The 18,283-nt window shown below is 43.5% G+C and overlaps 2 protein-coding genes across 3 annotated transcripts in view; both read right to left on the bottom strand.

Moving 5' to 3' along the window:
* Positions 1-428: 428 nt before the first annotated feature.
* EXOSC10 (exosome component 10) lies at positions 429-15,070 on the bottom strand. Its single transcript, XM_061450097.1, has 25 exons — positions 14,885-15,070; positions 14,042-14,178; positions 13,461-13,584; positions 12,790-12,894; positions 12,299-12,464; positions 11,448-11,559; positions 11,094-11,169; positions 10,854-10,964; positions 10,423-10,566; positions 9,908-10,098; positions 9,047-9,203; positions 8,239-8,387; positions 7,896-7,946; positions 7,145-7,256; positions 6,447-6,488; positions 5,846-5,924; positions 5,545-5,666; positions 5,144-5,236; positions 4,486-4,560; positions 3,953-4,040; positions 3,649-3,722; positions 2,935-3,109; positions 2,405-2,466; positions 1,162-1,235; positions 429-601 (listed from the first exon to the last, which is right to left on the bottom strand). Exons 1-25 carry the CDS (start codon positions 15,053-15,055, stop codon positions 571-573), a joined length of 2,721 nt encoding a protein of 906 aa, XP_061306081.1. The 5' UTR covers positions 15,056-15,070; the 3' UTR covers positions 429-570.
* A 695-nt stretch (positions 15,071-15,765) lies between these two features.
* Positions 15,766-18,283, bottom strand: part of MTOR (mechanistic target of rapamycin kinase) — a 64,169-nt gene continuing 61,651 nt past the window's right edge. For both annotated transcript variants that reach the window (XM_061450095.1, XM_061450096.1), the window contains 3 exons: positions 17,945-18,025; positions 17,245-17,350; positions 15,766-16,751 (listed from right to left, as the gene is read on the bottom strand). In XM_061450095.1, coding sequence (XP_061306079.1) covers positions 16,736-16,751; positions 17,245-17,350; positions 17,945-18,025 — 203 coding nt within the window. In that variant the 3' untranslated portion in view covers positions 15,766-16,735. The remainder of the gene's footprint in view (positions 16,752-17,244; positions 17,351-17,944; positions 18,026-18,283) is intronic.

Raw genomic sequence — 18,283 nt, 5'->3', positions numbered from 1 at the left:
TTGCTTAAAATAAGACACAAACACTGCCAGGTAAACACACTCATGTTTCATATTACCTTGTCTTGTAAGAGGTGAGCTGGCAGTCCAATTTGTAAGCAAGGTCTAACATAAGACACTCTGGCCTCATTTCCTCCTCCAGGCTGGTGGAGTTCGAGTCATATCTACTGAATCTCTCTACTACTTTTGTGCTGGCTTTAGAGATGCCAAGAGGTTCCTCTCATACTCCACGGACATGCTGGGTTTAGATCTGAAGCAACTCCAAGAAGTGACAAGTTTAGCCAAACTGTATTTGACAACACAGGGTAAACTTTCAAAATTACAAACAAAGCAACACTGTGACTATAATTACACAAAACCCCACAGGAATACAATAAAAATTACATCAGTTAAGATGTTCCTCCTTCTTTTCTTTTTTTTTTTTGGGGGGGGGGGGGGGGGAATGGGGATTTAATGGGCTTAAAACGTTTCTGTACAAAAACTGCACAATGACTGGTGTTTGTTTCTTGTGGTGACAACACTGGTGAATGTTGTTCTGTTCAGCAGCAACTCCCAGAGGTCCTGGATCAGGGACTATCTCTTCGGCCAGTGGTGTCTGGAACCCCTGCAAAAGACAATTGCAGAAAGACTTTTAACTCTTGCTCTAAATGCACTCGAGACTGAAAAGCTGTGACAGGCTACAATGATTCTATTGAAGGGGTCATGATGCAGGCACAACCTTTCTCCCTCCAATGCTGCTCTTCAATGACTAAAACGCAAGGATCAAGCCTTGTAAGCTACACATTGAGTATCTATTCAGAACAAGAACGTTCCTATCTGGCAGTGCTGTTATTTATCTCCCTCCCTAGCTAGCCAGATGCTCTCCCCACCTTTACTTATATTTGTGGCCAAAGAAAGCAACTCCCACATCTATTAACACAAACTTTAACCTCAGCCTTTCAAACCTTCCACCCAGAGTTGTTGTTTGATTGCATTAATCCTGACAAAGCTATTTTTCCCCCATCTTCCCCCCCCCCAAACTGATGTCAAGCTGTGATGCAACCTCTTCCCATTAAACATAAGATCCCACAGCAATAGAGCACAATATCTGCTTTGCCCATAGCTCCAGGGCACAGGCATGAAAACACTCCAGGACTGATGAGAGCAGAGCAGGCTGGCACACACCTATCAGCTTTCCCAGCCAGGTAGGACATGCTTCGGTTTCCAGAATGTGGATGTTTGCTAGCTCCAGCAAATCTCTGCATAGAAAACAAACAGAAAACACCAGCACCACAGTGAGTTACCTGCCAAATACAGGACATTCCATGAGATTCATGTGCTGTCAGGTCCCTTCAAGTTCACACTGAGCTTTATGCTTTAGGACTTCTTTATATGTGCATGTACTAAAAGCATCTGAGCAAGTGCTGTTCTACTGGTCTAACTAACCTCGACATGCAAGGCACAACACCCCACCGATGACAAATCTTACCCACCTAGTCAGAAAGATCTGTACAGACTGCCCCAAATTCACCAGATGGTTGTTTTCCCCCCACCCCCAGAAACAAGTTTCAACTGACACAGCAAAGAGATTGCACAGGAAACTGTTTTTTACAGTATCAGGCATAAACTTGTTCAGCTTCTGAAATAGGATTTTTATTGAATATCTAAGATGCTCCCTGGCACTATTTGCCCTCCAGTTAAACACACAGGAAAGAGGCTGAAATGCACGAAAATGAGTGTCAGAACTTTAACACTTGGGCACCCAATGAGTTTATGCACAAGCACCCTGTTACTTCACACCCGAGTGCCCAGTGATGTCAGGCCATGAGCACTACACAGAGTATATGTGGGGGGTTTTATGTAACCCAGGTCTGCAGGGGGGACCTGGGGTGGGGTGAGAGGGTAATGATACAAAAACCGCCCTGTGCTGATCACAAGTTTCCCTACTTGTGTGTTTGACTGGTCAGGTTTTCCTTCTTCTCTTCAATCTCTCAATCTCAATTAGCAATAAATTAAGTAAAAATTCTCCGAGCTGAGACTGTTTTCCTAATGACAGTACCCGGTGGAGAACGTGGGCAAAACACAGAGTTGGCATGGCCTGGAATAACTGCACTGAGTTTTCTTGAGAGTGCCTTGAATGTGCTATTGGGAATTTGTGGTTCAAGTGTCACGCCTGTGATGTATGGAGGTGTAGGTGTGAATATATGAAGAGGTGGGAAACAAGTAGAGAGTCTGAGGGGTCCCAAGAAAGCTCTTCCTGGATGGAAAGAGGCTATAATAAAAAGTATGAGCCTCTGACTGGAAGTTGCACCTCAGTACTAAGTGCTGTTAGGGAACATCCTGCAGATCCAGGAAGTGATCTGCCTTCCGTAGCTGGGTACATGCTATCACCACCATTTCTGTTCCTTCTTTCATGACATGCCCCTACCTTGCCCACATAAGTTTGCTTGGCAGGATCAAATTGTGGCGACTGCTTCGACTTGCTGCTTCCTAAGGGAGAGAGGAGAGGAGCTGTCACTAAAGTGTTCCATAAAGAACAGCTCATTCCACAGTGTTCCTATAATGATAAGGAGGTTTCATTGCAGTTTCCCACACTCTAAAAGCCGGAACAGTCTCTCAGAGGCAGGAGATGCTTTTGCAAGGATACTTGTTACACAGGAGTCCCATCTTTGCGTCCTAGTTCCTGAGGTCCAATTAAACAGAGAAAAGCAGCAAAATCTGACTCCATAATCCCCATGGCCAATGGTTTCAGGATTTTGTTTCCAAATTAGAAAAGCAGTGCTAAACTCTACATTCCTCAAGTTAATTTCTTTCAGTATTTCCCCACTGTAAGGTAGGTGCATTATGACAGCTTGTACTGCCTTGGCACCTACATCCACACACACAGAGCCTTCTCAGGGCTCAGCTGGCAACATTTCCCACAGCCTGCAGCACACTAGCAAGAGATCCAGATCTTACCCGCAAACACTTTGAAGTTGGACTTGCTGTAATCAAAGGGGGTAAACTGCTTGGGTGCTTCCAGCTCCTCTGGTTGCTGGGAGGCTTTTGGCCGTTTCCTCTCCTGTTTTGGCAACTCTGCTCCCGTTTCACCTGCAACTGTCTCTCTCTCCCTCTTCTTACCAGCTTGCTCCTCCTGTGAAAGCAACCCATGGAACAGAAAGAAGGACAAGTTTAGGAGAACAGAATGAGACATCTCTGTGTAGGCATGAGCACCAGCATGCAGATGAACTGCCCAACGGACCCAAGTCTCTGTGGTAATAATAGTGCAACTAGACAGCACTGTGTTCTTCCTTGGGCCTAAACTGCTTTGTTTTCTTTCCCCTCACAGCAGGGGCTTTTCAGGTGAAAAGCCAAGTTGTCATTTCACAGGATAGTGACAGGATGAAATCTGCTGTGGGCCCATAGGCAGATTTGGGGGAACTCAGGCAAGTGAGGAGCAGAGAGGTGCAGCAGTGGGAAACATCCCCTACAGAAGATATGGAAGGATGTGAAGATTTGCTCAGCACAGTTGCCAGGGGCCTGCTGCTACATACACGGCAGAACCACAGCAAGCCCACTATCAGAAGACTGCCATTCAGTATTTCAGAGTTTTTGGGCTCAGGGTTGCATTCTGAACTATGCAATAAAGGTCAAGAGGGGCAAAGGCTGGAAGCAGGGAATTCAATGACATACCATAGCTTGCTGACGAACAGACGTGATGGTTTCTGTTTCCTCTTTATATGCCTTCTGTGCCTGCTCACGAGCAGCTGTGGAAACAAACAAGCATTACTGTAAAAAGCAGGAGTAAGTTTGCTAGGAGCTTAGAAAAAGCAAACCAGCTTGTAGCAAATCTCAAACTAAACAGAGTACAATCTTTGTCAAATAATCTCATCCATCAGGCAACCCGTCATCTAAGGTTTTCCTGTCACTGGGAAACAACTGATGTGCTTTGGGAAAAGCACAGCCAACACACTGAGGAAGGGAAGAATGGCTGCACCTGACTGCTGGGCTGCCTTCTTCTTTGCTTCATCCTTGGACTCCTTCTGTACCCGTGACTGAGTCATCAGCTTCCACTGATTGCTGATCTGCAATGAAAAAACATTACCTGGGATCACTCTTGCTTGAAGTTCTATGGCAAAAGGGAGTTTATAAACTTGCTACCACATGCTGATCTTCATTAAGAGTATAAAAGATCAAATTGCACTGAAAAGAGATTAAGATGTGCTGCACCAGGTAAAGAAACCCATGTGCTTTAAAAGTTCTGAGCTACAAACATGCCATCTTCAGTAGTAGTTTGTAGCTTTGACAGACAGGGAATATACAGTGGGATGTCCCAAATCCCTGGTTCTTCAAAGGATACGAATGCTGCAGAAAAAATGAACTACAGATACAGAGACAACTCAAGTTTCTCAAATCTTCTGTGAAGAATTAAACGAGAAAAATCTCTACTGCTGAGGTTCCCAGAGGAAAATCATCTACTTATTTCATTCTTTTGTACTACTTGGCAGGAAATTTTAGCACAAGTCTTACTTCATAAATCTTTGATGACGGGTCAAACTTTGCAGACTGTGACACATGGGCATTATTCTCTTCTGGAGGTAGGAACTGTAGGGAGGGAAAACCATTTTGCTTTAAGCACATCACACGGCACTCAGCTCATCTCTTAAAATGCTACTTAAAATGATCCAAATCAGAAAGTTGCTATTTAAGAAGCACTGCACAGCTAGAACAGAATATGGAAAAAGAAGGGTTAGCACAGCTACGGCCAAGAGAAACGTTCAAGTAAAAACAAACACAAAAACCCCAAACCCAAAACACACACCCAAAGGAGTTGTTTTGGTATTATTTCCTAGTCATTTGCTACTCCAAATCTGTAACAAAGTATTCTATTGTTCTGCTGATTCACTACAAGAGTAACACCAGCTCACTACCTCTAGCCAAAAAGGAGAGATCAAAATGGGATGCAAATTAAAAAACCCTCAAACTCGTTTAAAAAACCCCAGTGGAAGGCTGTTTACTATGTAGAAAGACATATATCTAAGAGGCATTCCAGTGTGTTTTGAAAACAAGTCCACACATGTGAGCTTTGCAAGAAGGACAATCTCTCGATTCCAGCAAGAGCAGCAGCCGATGCTGTATCCAGCTCTTTCAGATACGCCTGGAACAAATAGGTGCTGGGAGCTTTTACCATTCTAAACGGGTTTTCAAAGGATTCCATTATACGCTGAGCTTTCTGCTGTGCAGTGGTTAAAGTCTTGTTTCCTTCATCTTTATCACATTCCTAAAAAAGAAAAGGGAAGAAATATTACTGTTTTGTTGGGTTTGCTACTGCTGATTCATGCATGGCATCTCTCCCTCTGTCTGAAGCTCCACTGATGGCAATGATCCTCCAAGACAGATGTAATTACCTTGCTGGCCTCCTAACCTAGTTGTCTTCATTATACCATATGCCTGACAGGAAGCCAATATCATTTCCGTGTGTGTCCCACCTTAGTATTTCTTGCCATGCTGTCTTTCACACAGTTTTATCAGATTATTAAGTATGTTTTCTACTACTTAAAACCTGACACTATCAAACATGTTGCTTACACTGAATATGCTGAGAGTGGCAGTAGCAAAAAGACATGTTGACTCTGGCTGAACACCCTCAAGATCTGTTGTGTTCTCGTCGTCTGAAAAGAGGCAACTACGTTCCAAAACTGGTGCAGGCTCTACATGAAAAGGAGACAAATTTTTTATTAGATACATTACACACACACACACATATATATTTTACTGCTCTTTTGTGTAATGGGATTTCACTGCAAGTTTCTTCAGGGCTGCTTATTTCCCCGTGCCAAAGCCACATTGTATCATTATGGGCACAGTTTTCAGGTTAAGTCCAAATTACCCAAGGTAGAGATGTTCCGAAGAGCATTCACAGGATTCCGGGACCTGTCATGTGGTCCAAAGAAGGGATTCTCTGGCTTCTGCAGATTCAAATCACAGACAGCATTAATACGTTACTCTATAAATCTGTGAATGTTTCCACATATTGCAGATACTTTAATGAAAATTCAACTAAAGGGGTGAAATTCAGAGACTGAATATTCTTAATATAGCTGAGCGCACTGCATCTGGCATCAAAATGCTATCTGTGCAAACACACAGAGAAATGCTTTACTTCACACACACAAGGACAGTAAATGAGTCACAGCCTTAGGAACCCATCTCTTCTTACAGATCAGTCAATATAGACTAACACACATGAAACTGTCCAGCAGCTGCAGTGTTTGCTGATGAAGCCTTAAGTGCTGCTGTTATGATGGTTTGTAAAATACCAATTTACAGCTAGTAATGTTATGGGCATAGCACAGAGAAGTAACAAGCTAAAGTGGAGAGACATGTAAAATGGATGAGAATAAACCACTTTCTAGAAGCTAGAATTCTGCTGCATTTGTCTGAGTTTAAGGCTTTAAGACATTAGGTAACAAATATTATGCAAACAGTACCTCAGGGACGGGTGGAGGTGCTCTCCTCTTGGTCACCTCCGACTAGAATGGGAAAGAAAGATAAAGACACTTAAATGCACCTGCCTTATTTCTTCTGGCCATCTTATCAGCACTTTCAACACATTCATTACAAGCTAGCAGGTTAATAAAATGACGTTTTTAATTCTTCTCCTGTAGGGTTTGCACATGGATACATTTAAATGCCTCCCACAGAAAGGACAAATACATGCTCACAAATAGTTTTGCTCAACTGAAGGAGAAAGACTGTATTAATATCAACATGCTGATGCTGTATTTTAACTAATGAACCTCTCACACCTAGGAGTTTTGTTTTTGCTTCACCATAGCTATAAAAGATTTATGAATCCATTTACATGATCAACAAATTCCACAAGGTCCACTTCTTCCTCGCGCAGGCAAACATGATGTGCAGTATAACTGCACTGTGTCCAAGTAGTGTCTGTTCTTTCACTGCTCTAATTCTCCAGGAAACTATGCTCTGTGTAAGCCAGTAAACAACAAGTAGAGACAGGCAAAAAGTTGCAATATATCTTTCTGCTGTACTACAGAACACCATATTCACAGTGTTCAAAAAGCAAACTTCAGCATACATAGCATCACAGGTCACCATTTAGCTCCATTCCCTGGCTTAGGGAAGGCAAGAAATGAGTCTCTTGTGTGGTACAAGCTACTCCTACCTTGAGAAGAGGCATCTCCCGGGCCTGCTGAATGAGGAGATGCAATTCATTAATCTGCTGGCGAACTAGTGGTGGGACTGGATTACAGCAAGCAATGATGCCCTGGGGTTCTCTAAAGAGATGAGGAAAGTTCAGTGCGCTGTATTTATGGCCAATACATTAGGCATTTGTATTCAAAGGACATGCAACCAGATATAACCATGGTCCTGACTGGGACAGAGTAACACCAGTCAGATTAATCTGTCAGGGTTTATTCTCCATGATAAAAAAGATCTTTTGTTCCAGGTTTGCGATAAGGAGAAATCACCAATTTCATGCATTTTTATTATTCACACATATGGATGTTAGATGGTGAGTGGCAAATGTTTGAGGAAAATGTATAAATTGGGTGTTTTAAGGGGTCTGCCCCTTGCACTCCCCCCAATCCATTTAGGAACTGAGAAAGACCCAAACACATGTTACGGGGGAACTCTTCCTTCTCTTGCTCTGTAATACTGTAGGAACCTCAGAGGGAACATGTGACAAAGGAATGTGTTTTATTAGTGGAATAAAATCAAAAAGAGAGAGATGTATCCCAGAAGAAGCCTGTATTAAGAACTGCTATTTATTTCTCTCCCAAACTGAACAACTATAGAGAAAGCAGTATTGACAGCTGGAAGGAAGGGATCAACTGCAGAAGTAATCACACACCAGGAAAATGACTTGTTGGACATTAAAAATCAAATGAGACTCAAGGATGAACAGAACTTACTTGGGCAGCTCCTCTGCTATCTTCGATAGCATGTGATTAGGTAGCACGTATCTACAACACAAAGAGGCAGTGTGAATGGAACAGAAAGTTAAAAGCTCTTAAAAAATACCTTCAAAGTGCACAAGTCTGCCCCAATTGCAAGGTCTGAAAAGACGGAATCACTTAAACAGAAATTAACTGATCTAGATCCTGCTAACATAACAGGACTTGTGTGTAAAAAGCAGCCTGAGGTAGTACACCAATTTCTACAGGTAACAAAGTAGTTCCACCTTGGGTGCAGGAGGGGCACAATACAAGAAACTCACTAAAGTATTAAGCCAGCGACTAAGAAAAGCCTTCCTACCCCGTACTCTCATCCTCTTGACGTGCTGTCTTGTCTCTCCATGCAAACAGCAACCTAAATGCTGATAGCTGCTGTGTGTTGAGATGTTTTTTCTGCCTCCTGTAGAGCTCAAGGTAGGATTCATCTGTAAAGAGGGGCTTGATGTATTTCTGAACCGGAAAAAAAAAACAAAACGAAACACTCATGATCAGAATCAGATTTGTGCTTTCTAGTTTGCATTGCTTCACTGAGACAGATAGAATCTCATATGGAAATATGGAGACTGAATCAACTCAGGTACAGTGTGTCTTGGACCTTTTGCCCTAAGCTTTGGTGGGAGCCTGTCCCTGAAAAACATACATCTCATCCATTTTTACAGGAAAACCAGCCTCACAAACTCCAGGAGCAACTTTAGATGTACAGTATCTTCAAGCTTTACTACAGTAGATGAGGCCTGCTTTCATAGATAGTATTTTCCACCGGCACAATGTAATTATTTCCTAGTGCAACTCCAGCTAGGCTTTGAACTTCTAGGAACATCCAGCAGAACTGGAAATGTAACATCTCTCTTGGAAAAGCACACCTGAAAGCATCAGGAGGCCAAGGAGAGCTAGCATTCAAAAACCAGCAAGAAGGCAGCTGAATCCAAGGATTTTAACTAGTGAAACAGGTGCACACAATGGAGTTAAGAGTTTATACAGCTGTTTTCAGACACACAAAGAGAAAAAAAAAAACCTATGTCTAGCAACAGATGTAGAACAGGCAAAGGACTTTCTGTCCTATTAAGCCCATACTCTGATTCAGGCAATTCAAGCAGGAGAAGCTTTACCTTCAGGCAGATGTCCTTGCTGCGTTGCCACACGATCTCCAGCTGAGTGGGTAGCTCGTTCCCTTTCTCCCACAGCGCCTCCCTCACTTTATCATAGATGTAGAGCAAGTAGTGAGTGTCATCACGGGCATACTGCAACATCTCTTCTGGCAGAGGGCTAGAAAAAGAGCCAAAATTACACTTATACATTGCCACCGCCCAACCAAGCCGTCACTTTCTCTTACTAAACATATCAGGGCAAACTGCACATAAAACACACCGAAAACTAATATGGAAATCCTTCTGTTTCCTTACTGAAGGATTTGTTGGGCAACAGCAGTAACAACCTGTGCACTTCCCAATCCAGATGGCGTCACAGGCCAGAGAGCAAGACTGTCATGCAGCTGAGATGGCAGAACTGCTTGCTATGGTATTTGTCTAACTCTTTCCCCTCTGCAGAGCCTACATAAAGCAGACCTGGGACCTCTGTGGTGTGCAGGGTCCATGTGTATAGCCAAGTTCATTGCTCCAACAGCATAATGTGAGGGTGACTGAACATTTTAGTGGGGGCTCTAGAAGAGCAAATACTGACTTTCTCTACAATGCTGCAGTGGTTAAGTGTTGTTCCTAAGAATCCAGGAGCTTTTGATAACTTAATCTTCCTTCATTTTCCCAAGAGAACTCATTTTGTAAAGAAACATGGGAAAATGTAACAGTCATAGAAGAACTTACAGCACAGCCAGCTAAATGCTGTGCTCGTTAATTTTGAGACCAACCTACAACTATGGGGCTTGCAACTAGAAACATGCTCCTGCTATAACAGTACAAAAAAGGATAAGTGCTACCTTGCAGCTCCAGCCCATTTAAGGGGTCAGTTTTTACCGTATCCTCCAGTCAGCCAGCTGGTACTGCTTGTCAGCATCTACATTGCAATACACCTTTAGCAAGTGGTCCAAAGAATTCTTGCCAAGATTGAGGAGCCGAGCAGCTTGGTGAGTATCAAACATGTTCACCAAGTACAGACCAAAGTCTTTTTGCAGCCATTCCACATCTGAATCAGCACCATGAAGGACCTTGAAAGGCAAACCAAATTGAGAATGATATGAAGAACATTTGTGCTCAGGGCTGGCTGCTGTGGTTTCATAGTGATGTGTCCAGGACCAGATTTCTTTTCCCTCTGTCCTTCACTGTTAAGTGTAAAACTGCTAAATTAGTGCAAGTAACTCCACACTTACATCACAGAAACAGGCACATAAACAAATAAAATGAAAGCAGAGCCAAGTGACCATGACAGAGCACAAAGTGTGCTTTTAACTATAGTACAACTTCAACTAAGGGAAAGAAAACCAAACAAAAAGAAGAATTCTGGTGGTAAATTGGTGAATTTGGCAGCTGACCTTCACAATGGCAGGGTCTGTAAAGGTCTCGTTGAGAATGTACATGTCGCTGCGCAATTCCAGTACGTCAATAATGAAGTCCTCTGTTCGGGTGGAAATCTGCATCAGACATGTCAGGCCCAGGAAGCTCCTGTAGGAATGGTGCTGAAAACATGGGAGAGAGATGTATGCTAAGACCAGTTACAGAAGTAATACCACCAAATTCAGTATGAAGTATGCAGCCAGTACAACCATTGGAAAACACATAATACTGACATGGTTTAATTCTACCTTATAGATAATATCTGACAGGTCATGAACTGTCTTTGATGTCAGGAAGTACAAAAAGCAGAAGAAAGAGAAGCCTACAAAACAGACCAGAAGAATATAATGGTCTCCTGGGTACTAACAGTACACATGTAACTTTTAAACAGAAAAGACAGTCTGATTACCTCCAAATCCAGGGCAAACTCTTTACAGTTCGTAAGCTTTTCATTCAGTTCTACCAGTTCATCCAGTGTGGTGATAAAATGACAGGGTGTTTCCTTGATGGGCCTGTACATCTGGCAGAGCAAATATTAGGCACAGTGTGTCCTCTGTCAATTCCACCCCTGACCCCCACCCTCAATTCTGTATTTCACTGAGTATGGTGACTACATCTGCTGTAAGCTTAAATTAACGTGGGTACCAACCTGGGGTTCTGGTTTCTGAAGAACTCCATCTGGTGGAGAAAACTGCTCCAGTTCATACTGGTAAGGGTGAGCAAACCTGTGGAAATTAGGAAAACAGACTAAATTTCAGTCATCTCAGAACACAGAGACTCTGAGAGCTATGGCAGTTTCCCTACAGAGCAGAAATTGTGTCTCTGATTAAGCACAGGTTTAAAGTAACTGCAGATGTCTAAAACAAATCACACCCAACATAGTGTGAGGACACAAAACACATGCAGAGCTGTCACACATGAAGAGCATTGGCACAATGGGACCATACAAATGCATGTTCACCAGTGGTACTCCAAGCACCTTGCTGTCAGTTTAATGTCTTACATGTCTTGCTCAGTTTGCTGGGTCCTCTGCTGGTGTATGAAGTCTGCCAAAGCAGGTGGCACATCCAAGTCCTCAGGGCGCTCCTTTCGTTCCCGTCCACTTTTTGTGAGGGCTGAACAACCAATATGGAACAACTGGACTGGATCCCACATATAACATGCTCCCAGCCTACTACTCTCTCCCCTCCACCCACCACAAGGTCCTATTAAAATCCTAAAGTATCAAAATTGTTAACAATTTAGACCTGCAGCTTTTGCTCTCAGTAAGATTTCTGTCTGCATCTCTAATGACAACTCAGTTACTAGGTTTTACCAGGCTGTTGTCAAGGAAGACACAAGGTGGTTCTGCTCAAGAGCTTAGAAGGAGATAGAAAAATCTTTCAGTCATTCCCAGTTTCTAAAACTACAACTGCATCAGTGCAGACAAAGGATGAATCACCAGCAGTAGAAGAACAATCGCTGGTAGCTTTGATAAAGCACTCAAACCAAAGGTAGGTCTAACCACAGATCTGGTGCTCCTAACTAATTAGGAATAAGTATCTGTTGAGCCAACTAGACTAATTAAGATCACTTCTAGTGCCTGAGTGACTCTCATCATGTACCAATGGTGGTAAAGAGAACTCACTATATCTGCTTGGAACAGATTATTTACTGTATACCAACAAGAAGATGCTGTATGCCAAGCTATCCTTACATTGTATGTATGTGAACAACAGTCACAGAGCTTACTACACCAAAATGGTCAGTATCTCCTCCTGTTACCTGTTGTCAATGCTTTCTCCTTTAGACTGTGAGGACCGATTTGTGTCAAATACTCTCAGTAAGTCACCCAACAAAAAATAACTCCCTTACCTTCAGGCAAAGGTTTCAAAGCGTTTGGCTTGACAAAAAGTTTAGGGACAAAAGGAGTGTTGGAATTGTCAATCTTTTCCCGAAATTTAAGCTGTGGTCGAGAGATATTCTTGGCATGAAGCAGTCGGAAAGTTTCAGTCTGATTTCTCTTGTGGGATTCTCCTGCCTGTTTAAGCGAAGGTAACCACAGGTAAAACTCACATGATTTAAGAGATATTCAGAGTTTCTTCTACTCAGCCTGACCCAATATTCAGAAGAATAAAGTTATATTCCAAACTCAAAACAGAGTCACCCAACTGAAATGGCAATTGAAAGCACACAGACTCCAGAATCAAGTTTGAATAAATAGGAAAAGCAAAAAAAGAGGGAGTTAGGATGTGTAAAAACCTGTGACAAAACATTTAACTCAATTCACTCAATTCAGAAACCAATAGTGCCAAGGCTGGCAAAAAAGCTATGGTAACACATGACATGGAATGCAGAGGCCTCACCTTGCGGTTCCAGCTGGAAACAATTGTCTGTGGGGGCTGCAACCCAGCAGGGAGAACTGGCTGCTGGTTTCTGTTCACTCCTGATGCTTCATCCAGTAAAATACTCTAAATTCCAGGAAAGCAAGGTGAAAAACAAACCCTGTTAAATTACCAAGCTCAGCCACTTCATCGAGACTGAATAAAGTCACACAGCTAGGTATTTCCACAGCCATTTCCCCTGAATTCTGTGCAACATGAGACAGACAAATGTGGGACGAATACGCTGAACATCAGGGTTAGGAAAAATTTCCTCAGAGAAGCAGCAGTATGAATTTACAGACCTGTTCTCAGGTTGTGGGGCTTTATGCCAGACTGTATTAATTTCCTAACAAGTCACACAGAATCACAGACTCACAGAATCACTTAGGTTGAAAAAGACCTTTAAGATCACAGAGTCCAAACACTGACCTATTCTCAATGAAGCCTATTATTTTCTTCCTTTTGGGCCATAACCCATCTGCCTCAGCTGCTGTGACCACTGACCTAGCCCATGGATTAAAAAGAAACCCACCAGACTGAGGAAACACTAAATGTAACTACGAATGCACTACCACTGACATTCCTGCAAGGAACAAAGAACTTGTGGTAACTGAGCAGTTTGTAACAGCAACAAGCAGAAATAATTTGCTTACCACTCTTTCCAGAATGGCATCGTTGGCATCCACCAAAATGTCAAATTTATCTTCCAGGTCTGTCACTTTGCTGCGATCTTTCATGTGGCTCCTGCAGCCGTAGTACTGCATCACCCTCGTCATGCTTGCAAGAAAACAGCACAGCTATTAAAAGTCTGAAAGCAGGCATGGTGAACACTAAACCATCCAATTCCCTTCAACTTTGTAAATCTTCAAGATGTGAAAATAAACCAAATGTAGTACTTATAGATAACATTGCATGAGCAGTGAAGACACTCCTGTACAGCATTAAGTGTTAGAATTAATTTCTTAGGAACCATGTGACTTTTAAAACAGATAGCCCAATGTGTTTTATATCTGCCTCTGCTCCCTGCACAGCTCCTTATCAAAATCATTACAAAAGGCCCTCTTTAACCTTGTTTCTTAAACTTTCCAGTGCTAGAAAAGTAGCTAAAATCAGGTGTGTACAAGAAGCCATCCTACCATCTACAAGAAGTCTAGAGTCTCTAAAGAAGGGTGCTACCTTCTGTTTTGGATTGGAAGCTGTTAGCAACGGCCCAGAGACACAGAAGCATCCTTACCAGTCGAGGAGACGGTCGCTCTGCATTTCACAGTACGCCCGGAAGCCAGAGAAGCATCGGTAGAAGTCGTACTCATCGCCGGGCTGAGGAAGCCCGTTAGACGCCTTTGTTGACTCTACCATTGTGCCAAGAGCATACTGTGCAAGAACACCACGTTATTAGCATCTTTTAGGTACTTTGTTTCTCTGTTTACCCAGGAAACTATTTGGCAGACATATTTTGCCTAGCTTCTCTGAACTGCGCGGTTCTCCTATATAGTATCACAGGGCTTTTCAACGGGATTTTTACAGTAATTTAGTTCACGTTGTCTATTTAGGGGCCTATAAAATGATGAAAATCCAATAACAAAACAAAACTCAGTCTAGAAAGCAGGGATGCAGAAAATTACTTTATTAACACAAAAAAAACCCCCACCAAACAACAAAACCAACACGCTTCCTGCTTGAGAACGGCCTGGCGCTCCCTCCCTTGGAAGCAGCAGCTCGCACAGGTTAAACACAAGGCAGCTGATGCTGAGATCTGTTATTCAAGGCCTTGGCCCAGGAACGGCCCTGACTCCTCTGCATCTCATGGAGGCAGCAAAAACCGACCCGGGGCGCTCACAAAGCCGGACCCAGCGCAAAAGGCCCGAGCTCGGGGCAGGAACAGCCCAAGGTACCCTAGGCTCGGGCCGCACCCGCCTTGCCCCGCATCTCCTCAGGGCTGCCACCTCGTCAAGCGGGGGCTCTACGGGCAGCCCCCTGAGGGGAGAACCACAGCTCCCGGCATGCCCCGGGCCACGCACGCCTCGCCGGCAGCGGTAGTGCACAGCACCCGCCCAGCTGCCTCCCCTGGGCCACGCACCTTAACGAAGGCTTCGGTGTTGCCGATATCAAACGGCACTGGCGCTGCTGGCTCCGGAGCGCTGCTCTTCTCCGTGGCCGCGGCCCGCTCCGACAGGCTGCTGCGCCCGTCCCACCACGACGGGCCCGCTTCCGCGTCGCTGCTGCAGCCCTCGCCGCTGGCCGCCGCCATGTTGCTCCCGCAGCCAAGCGACGCTCACGAGCTCTCGCGAGAAAGAGGACGCCGAGGGGCGGGGCCGGGAGCGGAAACGCAAGCCGGGGAGGTGGGGGTAAGGGGCGCCAGGGCTGCCCTCTGGCGCCCCCAGGCGGCGTAGAGGAATAGACCCCTGGGGGGGAAAAATGGGGTTCCCCAGGGACACCCCTCAGGGCTTAACCAAAGGAGAGACCCCCGGCTCTGTTTCCCCACAGGGCAGTCCCCACAACAGCCACAATGTGCCTGGAAAGGGGCTGAGGACGTTACCACCTCCCCCTGTCCCATTCTTTGGGGTATAGCACCAGCACGAGTGGCTGGTGAAGCCCCAAGAACCCCAGCCAGGGCAGTGACACAGCCCACGCTATCCCTTGAGCTGCGGCTGTGACCCTGAGACCAAGAAGCTGATGTTCTTACCGGACAGATGACATCACATCTGCTGGAAACTAAAATGTAAGGGATCTATGGTCAAGTTTCTCTTACGCAAGCGACAGACATCATTCAGTCTTGGGAGTTTTGCTTCCAGCTGCTAGCAGAAGGGAAACATAGCCAATCACCTGAACTGATGCAGAAAAACACAAGTCATATCCATGGCAACAGGAAACCTTACCAAAAAAAAATTGATCTTAGTCTGCTTCTCTGTCTCTTCCTAAAAAGTACTTGGGAATAAACAAGAACATGGTCAAAACATCTACATTTTGGTGTAATTTATTGGCACAAAAATATTCCAATACAACATGGCATCTAAACATGGCTACTCTGTTGTATTTTGTGCATTGTTTTTAATACATTTAATTCATAAATCATAACTCTATCCTCACCCTCATGTTTAATAAGCATTATTTTCTGTTTCAAGTTATGACCAGCTCTCCCCACACCCGCCTCCTATGGCAAGTACTGACTTTCCCTAGCTATTTCCCAGTACTGCTTTTTAACCCAGACACTGCGGGAAGCTCCCAAGTGGTATTTCATTTGCACCCTGCATCCATTTTGCCACGGATCAACCCGCAGAGGCACCTACCTCTGCTCCGCTCAAGGGCTTCAACTCCTGGATGTGCTCCGATACCCTGATCTAGTCTGTACCACGACTCCTGCCCTAGTGTCATGACTGGGTATACAGTTCCCAATCTGGGGGCAAGAACCGAGTTTGAAAGCAATGTAACAGGATGAAACAATGGTAAAACTCTGCTTTGCTTCTCTTTCCAGTTATCCAGCTCACCCCCAAACCTAAAGGAAGCCTCCTGCACAAGTGCATTGAGGTCACTGCAGCCACACCAACAGGACTGACCAGGGCAATAATTAATCTGCAAATGACTTCATTACATTGCAAAGTAAGTCAAAACCCGTATATAGTTATTTTCAATGGATCACCAGTTCCCCAAAGACCAAGTGGAACAATAGACATCTGTGTTACAATCAATCTTCGCTGTCCTGGAAACCCAAATCAAGTGTTGTGTTTCAGACAGCTTTGTGTTTTTCCAACAGCAGCTATACATTGGCTTAAACCAACTTTTACTATACAATAACTCTTTTCATTTACATTTCAAAATATTTGACAAAGGCTGTATTTCAGTCCAATGTTCAGTTTGTGTTTGTAGAAGAGCAAATTCGGAGTGCAAAAGCCTCCAGAATAAAAGGCTGTGGACACTTTGGAATCTTCTGTTACCAGAAAGGACACCTAAAGAAAAGAAAGGTATTGTAGTAATACTGACTTGCATATAGTTTCACAAAGGCAACACTGAGAAGGACTGACATTCCAGACTAACCAGGCACCATTTCTGTTTAGGAAAGAAAAGCTGACAAGTGATCTCTATGCTTCTTTCCAGCTATCTAATGTTTAAAAATGCTATAAAGATCTATTTCCTTAAGCATAATCTAAAGTTAGCCAACTCTCAGAATGAGACCTTTACTTTAGAACATGTACTTCTGCACTGTACCTGAAGAGACCACCACATGCCTTATTTAAAACACTTAAAACGTTGAGGCTGATGGCAGTTTTAAATGTTCTAAAATCCCTGTCACTACTGATAACAACAACTTTCTTAGAGGATTGTCCATGGCATCACTCTCATGGGCTTGCAAAATTTACTAGAGCAGATGGCACATGGTAAGGCTCCTATGTATAACTAACTACACAAGTGACATTTTCCTTAGCTGAATGACAAACTCACCATCCAATGTAGCACTGGCACAGATTCTCATGGGACGTAGCTTGCTTAATGAGCAATTCTACTTGTGTGGGTACATCAAGAGTTTCATCGTGAGAGAAGTCTCGACCTTGGAAATTAAAGGACGGAAAAAAGCCATGAATGGAAGTCACAAACCCTGTAACATAACTCGCTTCCGTCTGGCAAGTTAAGGTCTGATAGGACTTTTAACTATCCTTCCTTTACAGTGTATTAAATGCTCTACGGCGTGCAGAGCCCAGAACTCTGTTTTCCCTATTATTATAGTTTCTTCCTTTTATCTTCTCCAAATAATGGACAAACCAACAATAGATAACTTTCCAGTATCCAGGATTCTCATCCTAACCCGTTCAAGTACATTATTTGGCAGGTGGGGGTAGTTTCTTATAAACTTCAAGAGCATACCATTTCAAAATTAAATGCTGCAAACTATAAAGCCAGGACAGTAGAAATTCAACTTCCATTAACAGGCTAAGACATTCAAAATACGAAATCTGTACAGGCTCTTTTGTCTCTAATCCAGCAGCAGTACTTAGGTGTTAGACAAACCCAGGAAAATGGCCTCATCCACTTAATCAAAATATGCTAAATTGAAGGATTAACACAAAATACAAACGCTCAAAGTAGTGCTGATCCATCTCATCAGATTTTGTGTTTATTCTATATAAAGATAAAACATGCTCACCCGTGAGTTTATCTCGAACCCTGTTGATAATCTGAATTGCCTTCTTATTTAGAGCTTCTGGTTTCACTAGACCATCTCCTACTAAAAGACAGAAGTAGGAAAGGGAATTAGTACTTCATCCAAACAATAAAAGCATTTGCACTGCTGTCATATCTTCCCATCCCAATTACCACAAATACCGTTTTGAAAGCAAACAAACTCAGATATCAGTCCATTTTGACACTGAGAGCACAGATAATTACATTCCTAATTTATGCTGACAAGGCGTTGTATTTGTCCCATCTCATGTAATTGTACCTGGATCATGATGAAATTTTCTGGTCTAAGAAAAATTTCTGC

Source organism: Pezoporus flaviventris, unplaced genomic scaffold, assembly GCF_033815535.1.
Source record: "Pezoporus flaviventris isolate CSIRO_AGI_PZ_B2104156 unplaced genomic scaffold, CSIRO_AGI_Pfla_v1 ptg000009l, whole genome shotgun sequence".
Taxonomy (NCBI): Eukaryota; Metazoa; Chordata; class Aves; order Psittaciformes; family Psittacidae; genus Pezoporus; species Pezoporus flaviventris.
The sequence above is the reverse complement of the archived record's forward strand: the minus strand, read 5'-3'. Positions and strand labels throughout refer to the sequence as shown.

What these genes read in the sequence shown, in the direction of transcription:
- EXOSC10 (XM_061450097.1), bottom strand. Translation starts at nt 15,055, where the DNA reads ATGGCGGCGGCCAGCGGCGAGGGCTGCAGCAGCGACGCGGAAGCGGGC. An exon ending in GAAGGCAGCCCAGCAGTCAG is followed by an intron (nt 3,723 to 3,952) that starts GTGCAGCCATTC and finishes TTGTTTCCACAG; the next exon opens with CTGCTCGTGAGCAGGCACAG. An exon ending in CAACTTCAAAGTGTTTGCGG is followed by an intron (nt 2,467 to 2,934) that starts GTAAGATCTGGA and finishes TCTCTCCCTTAG; the next exon opens with GAAGCAGCAAGTCGAAGCAG.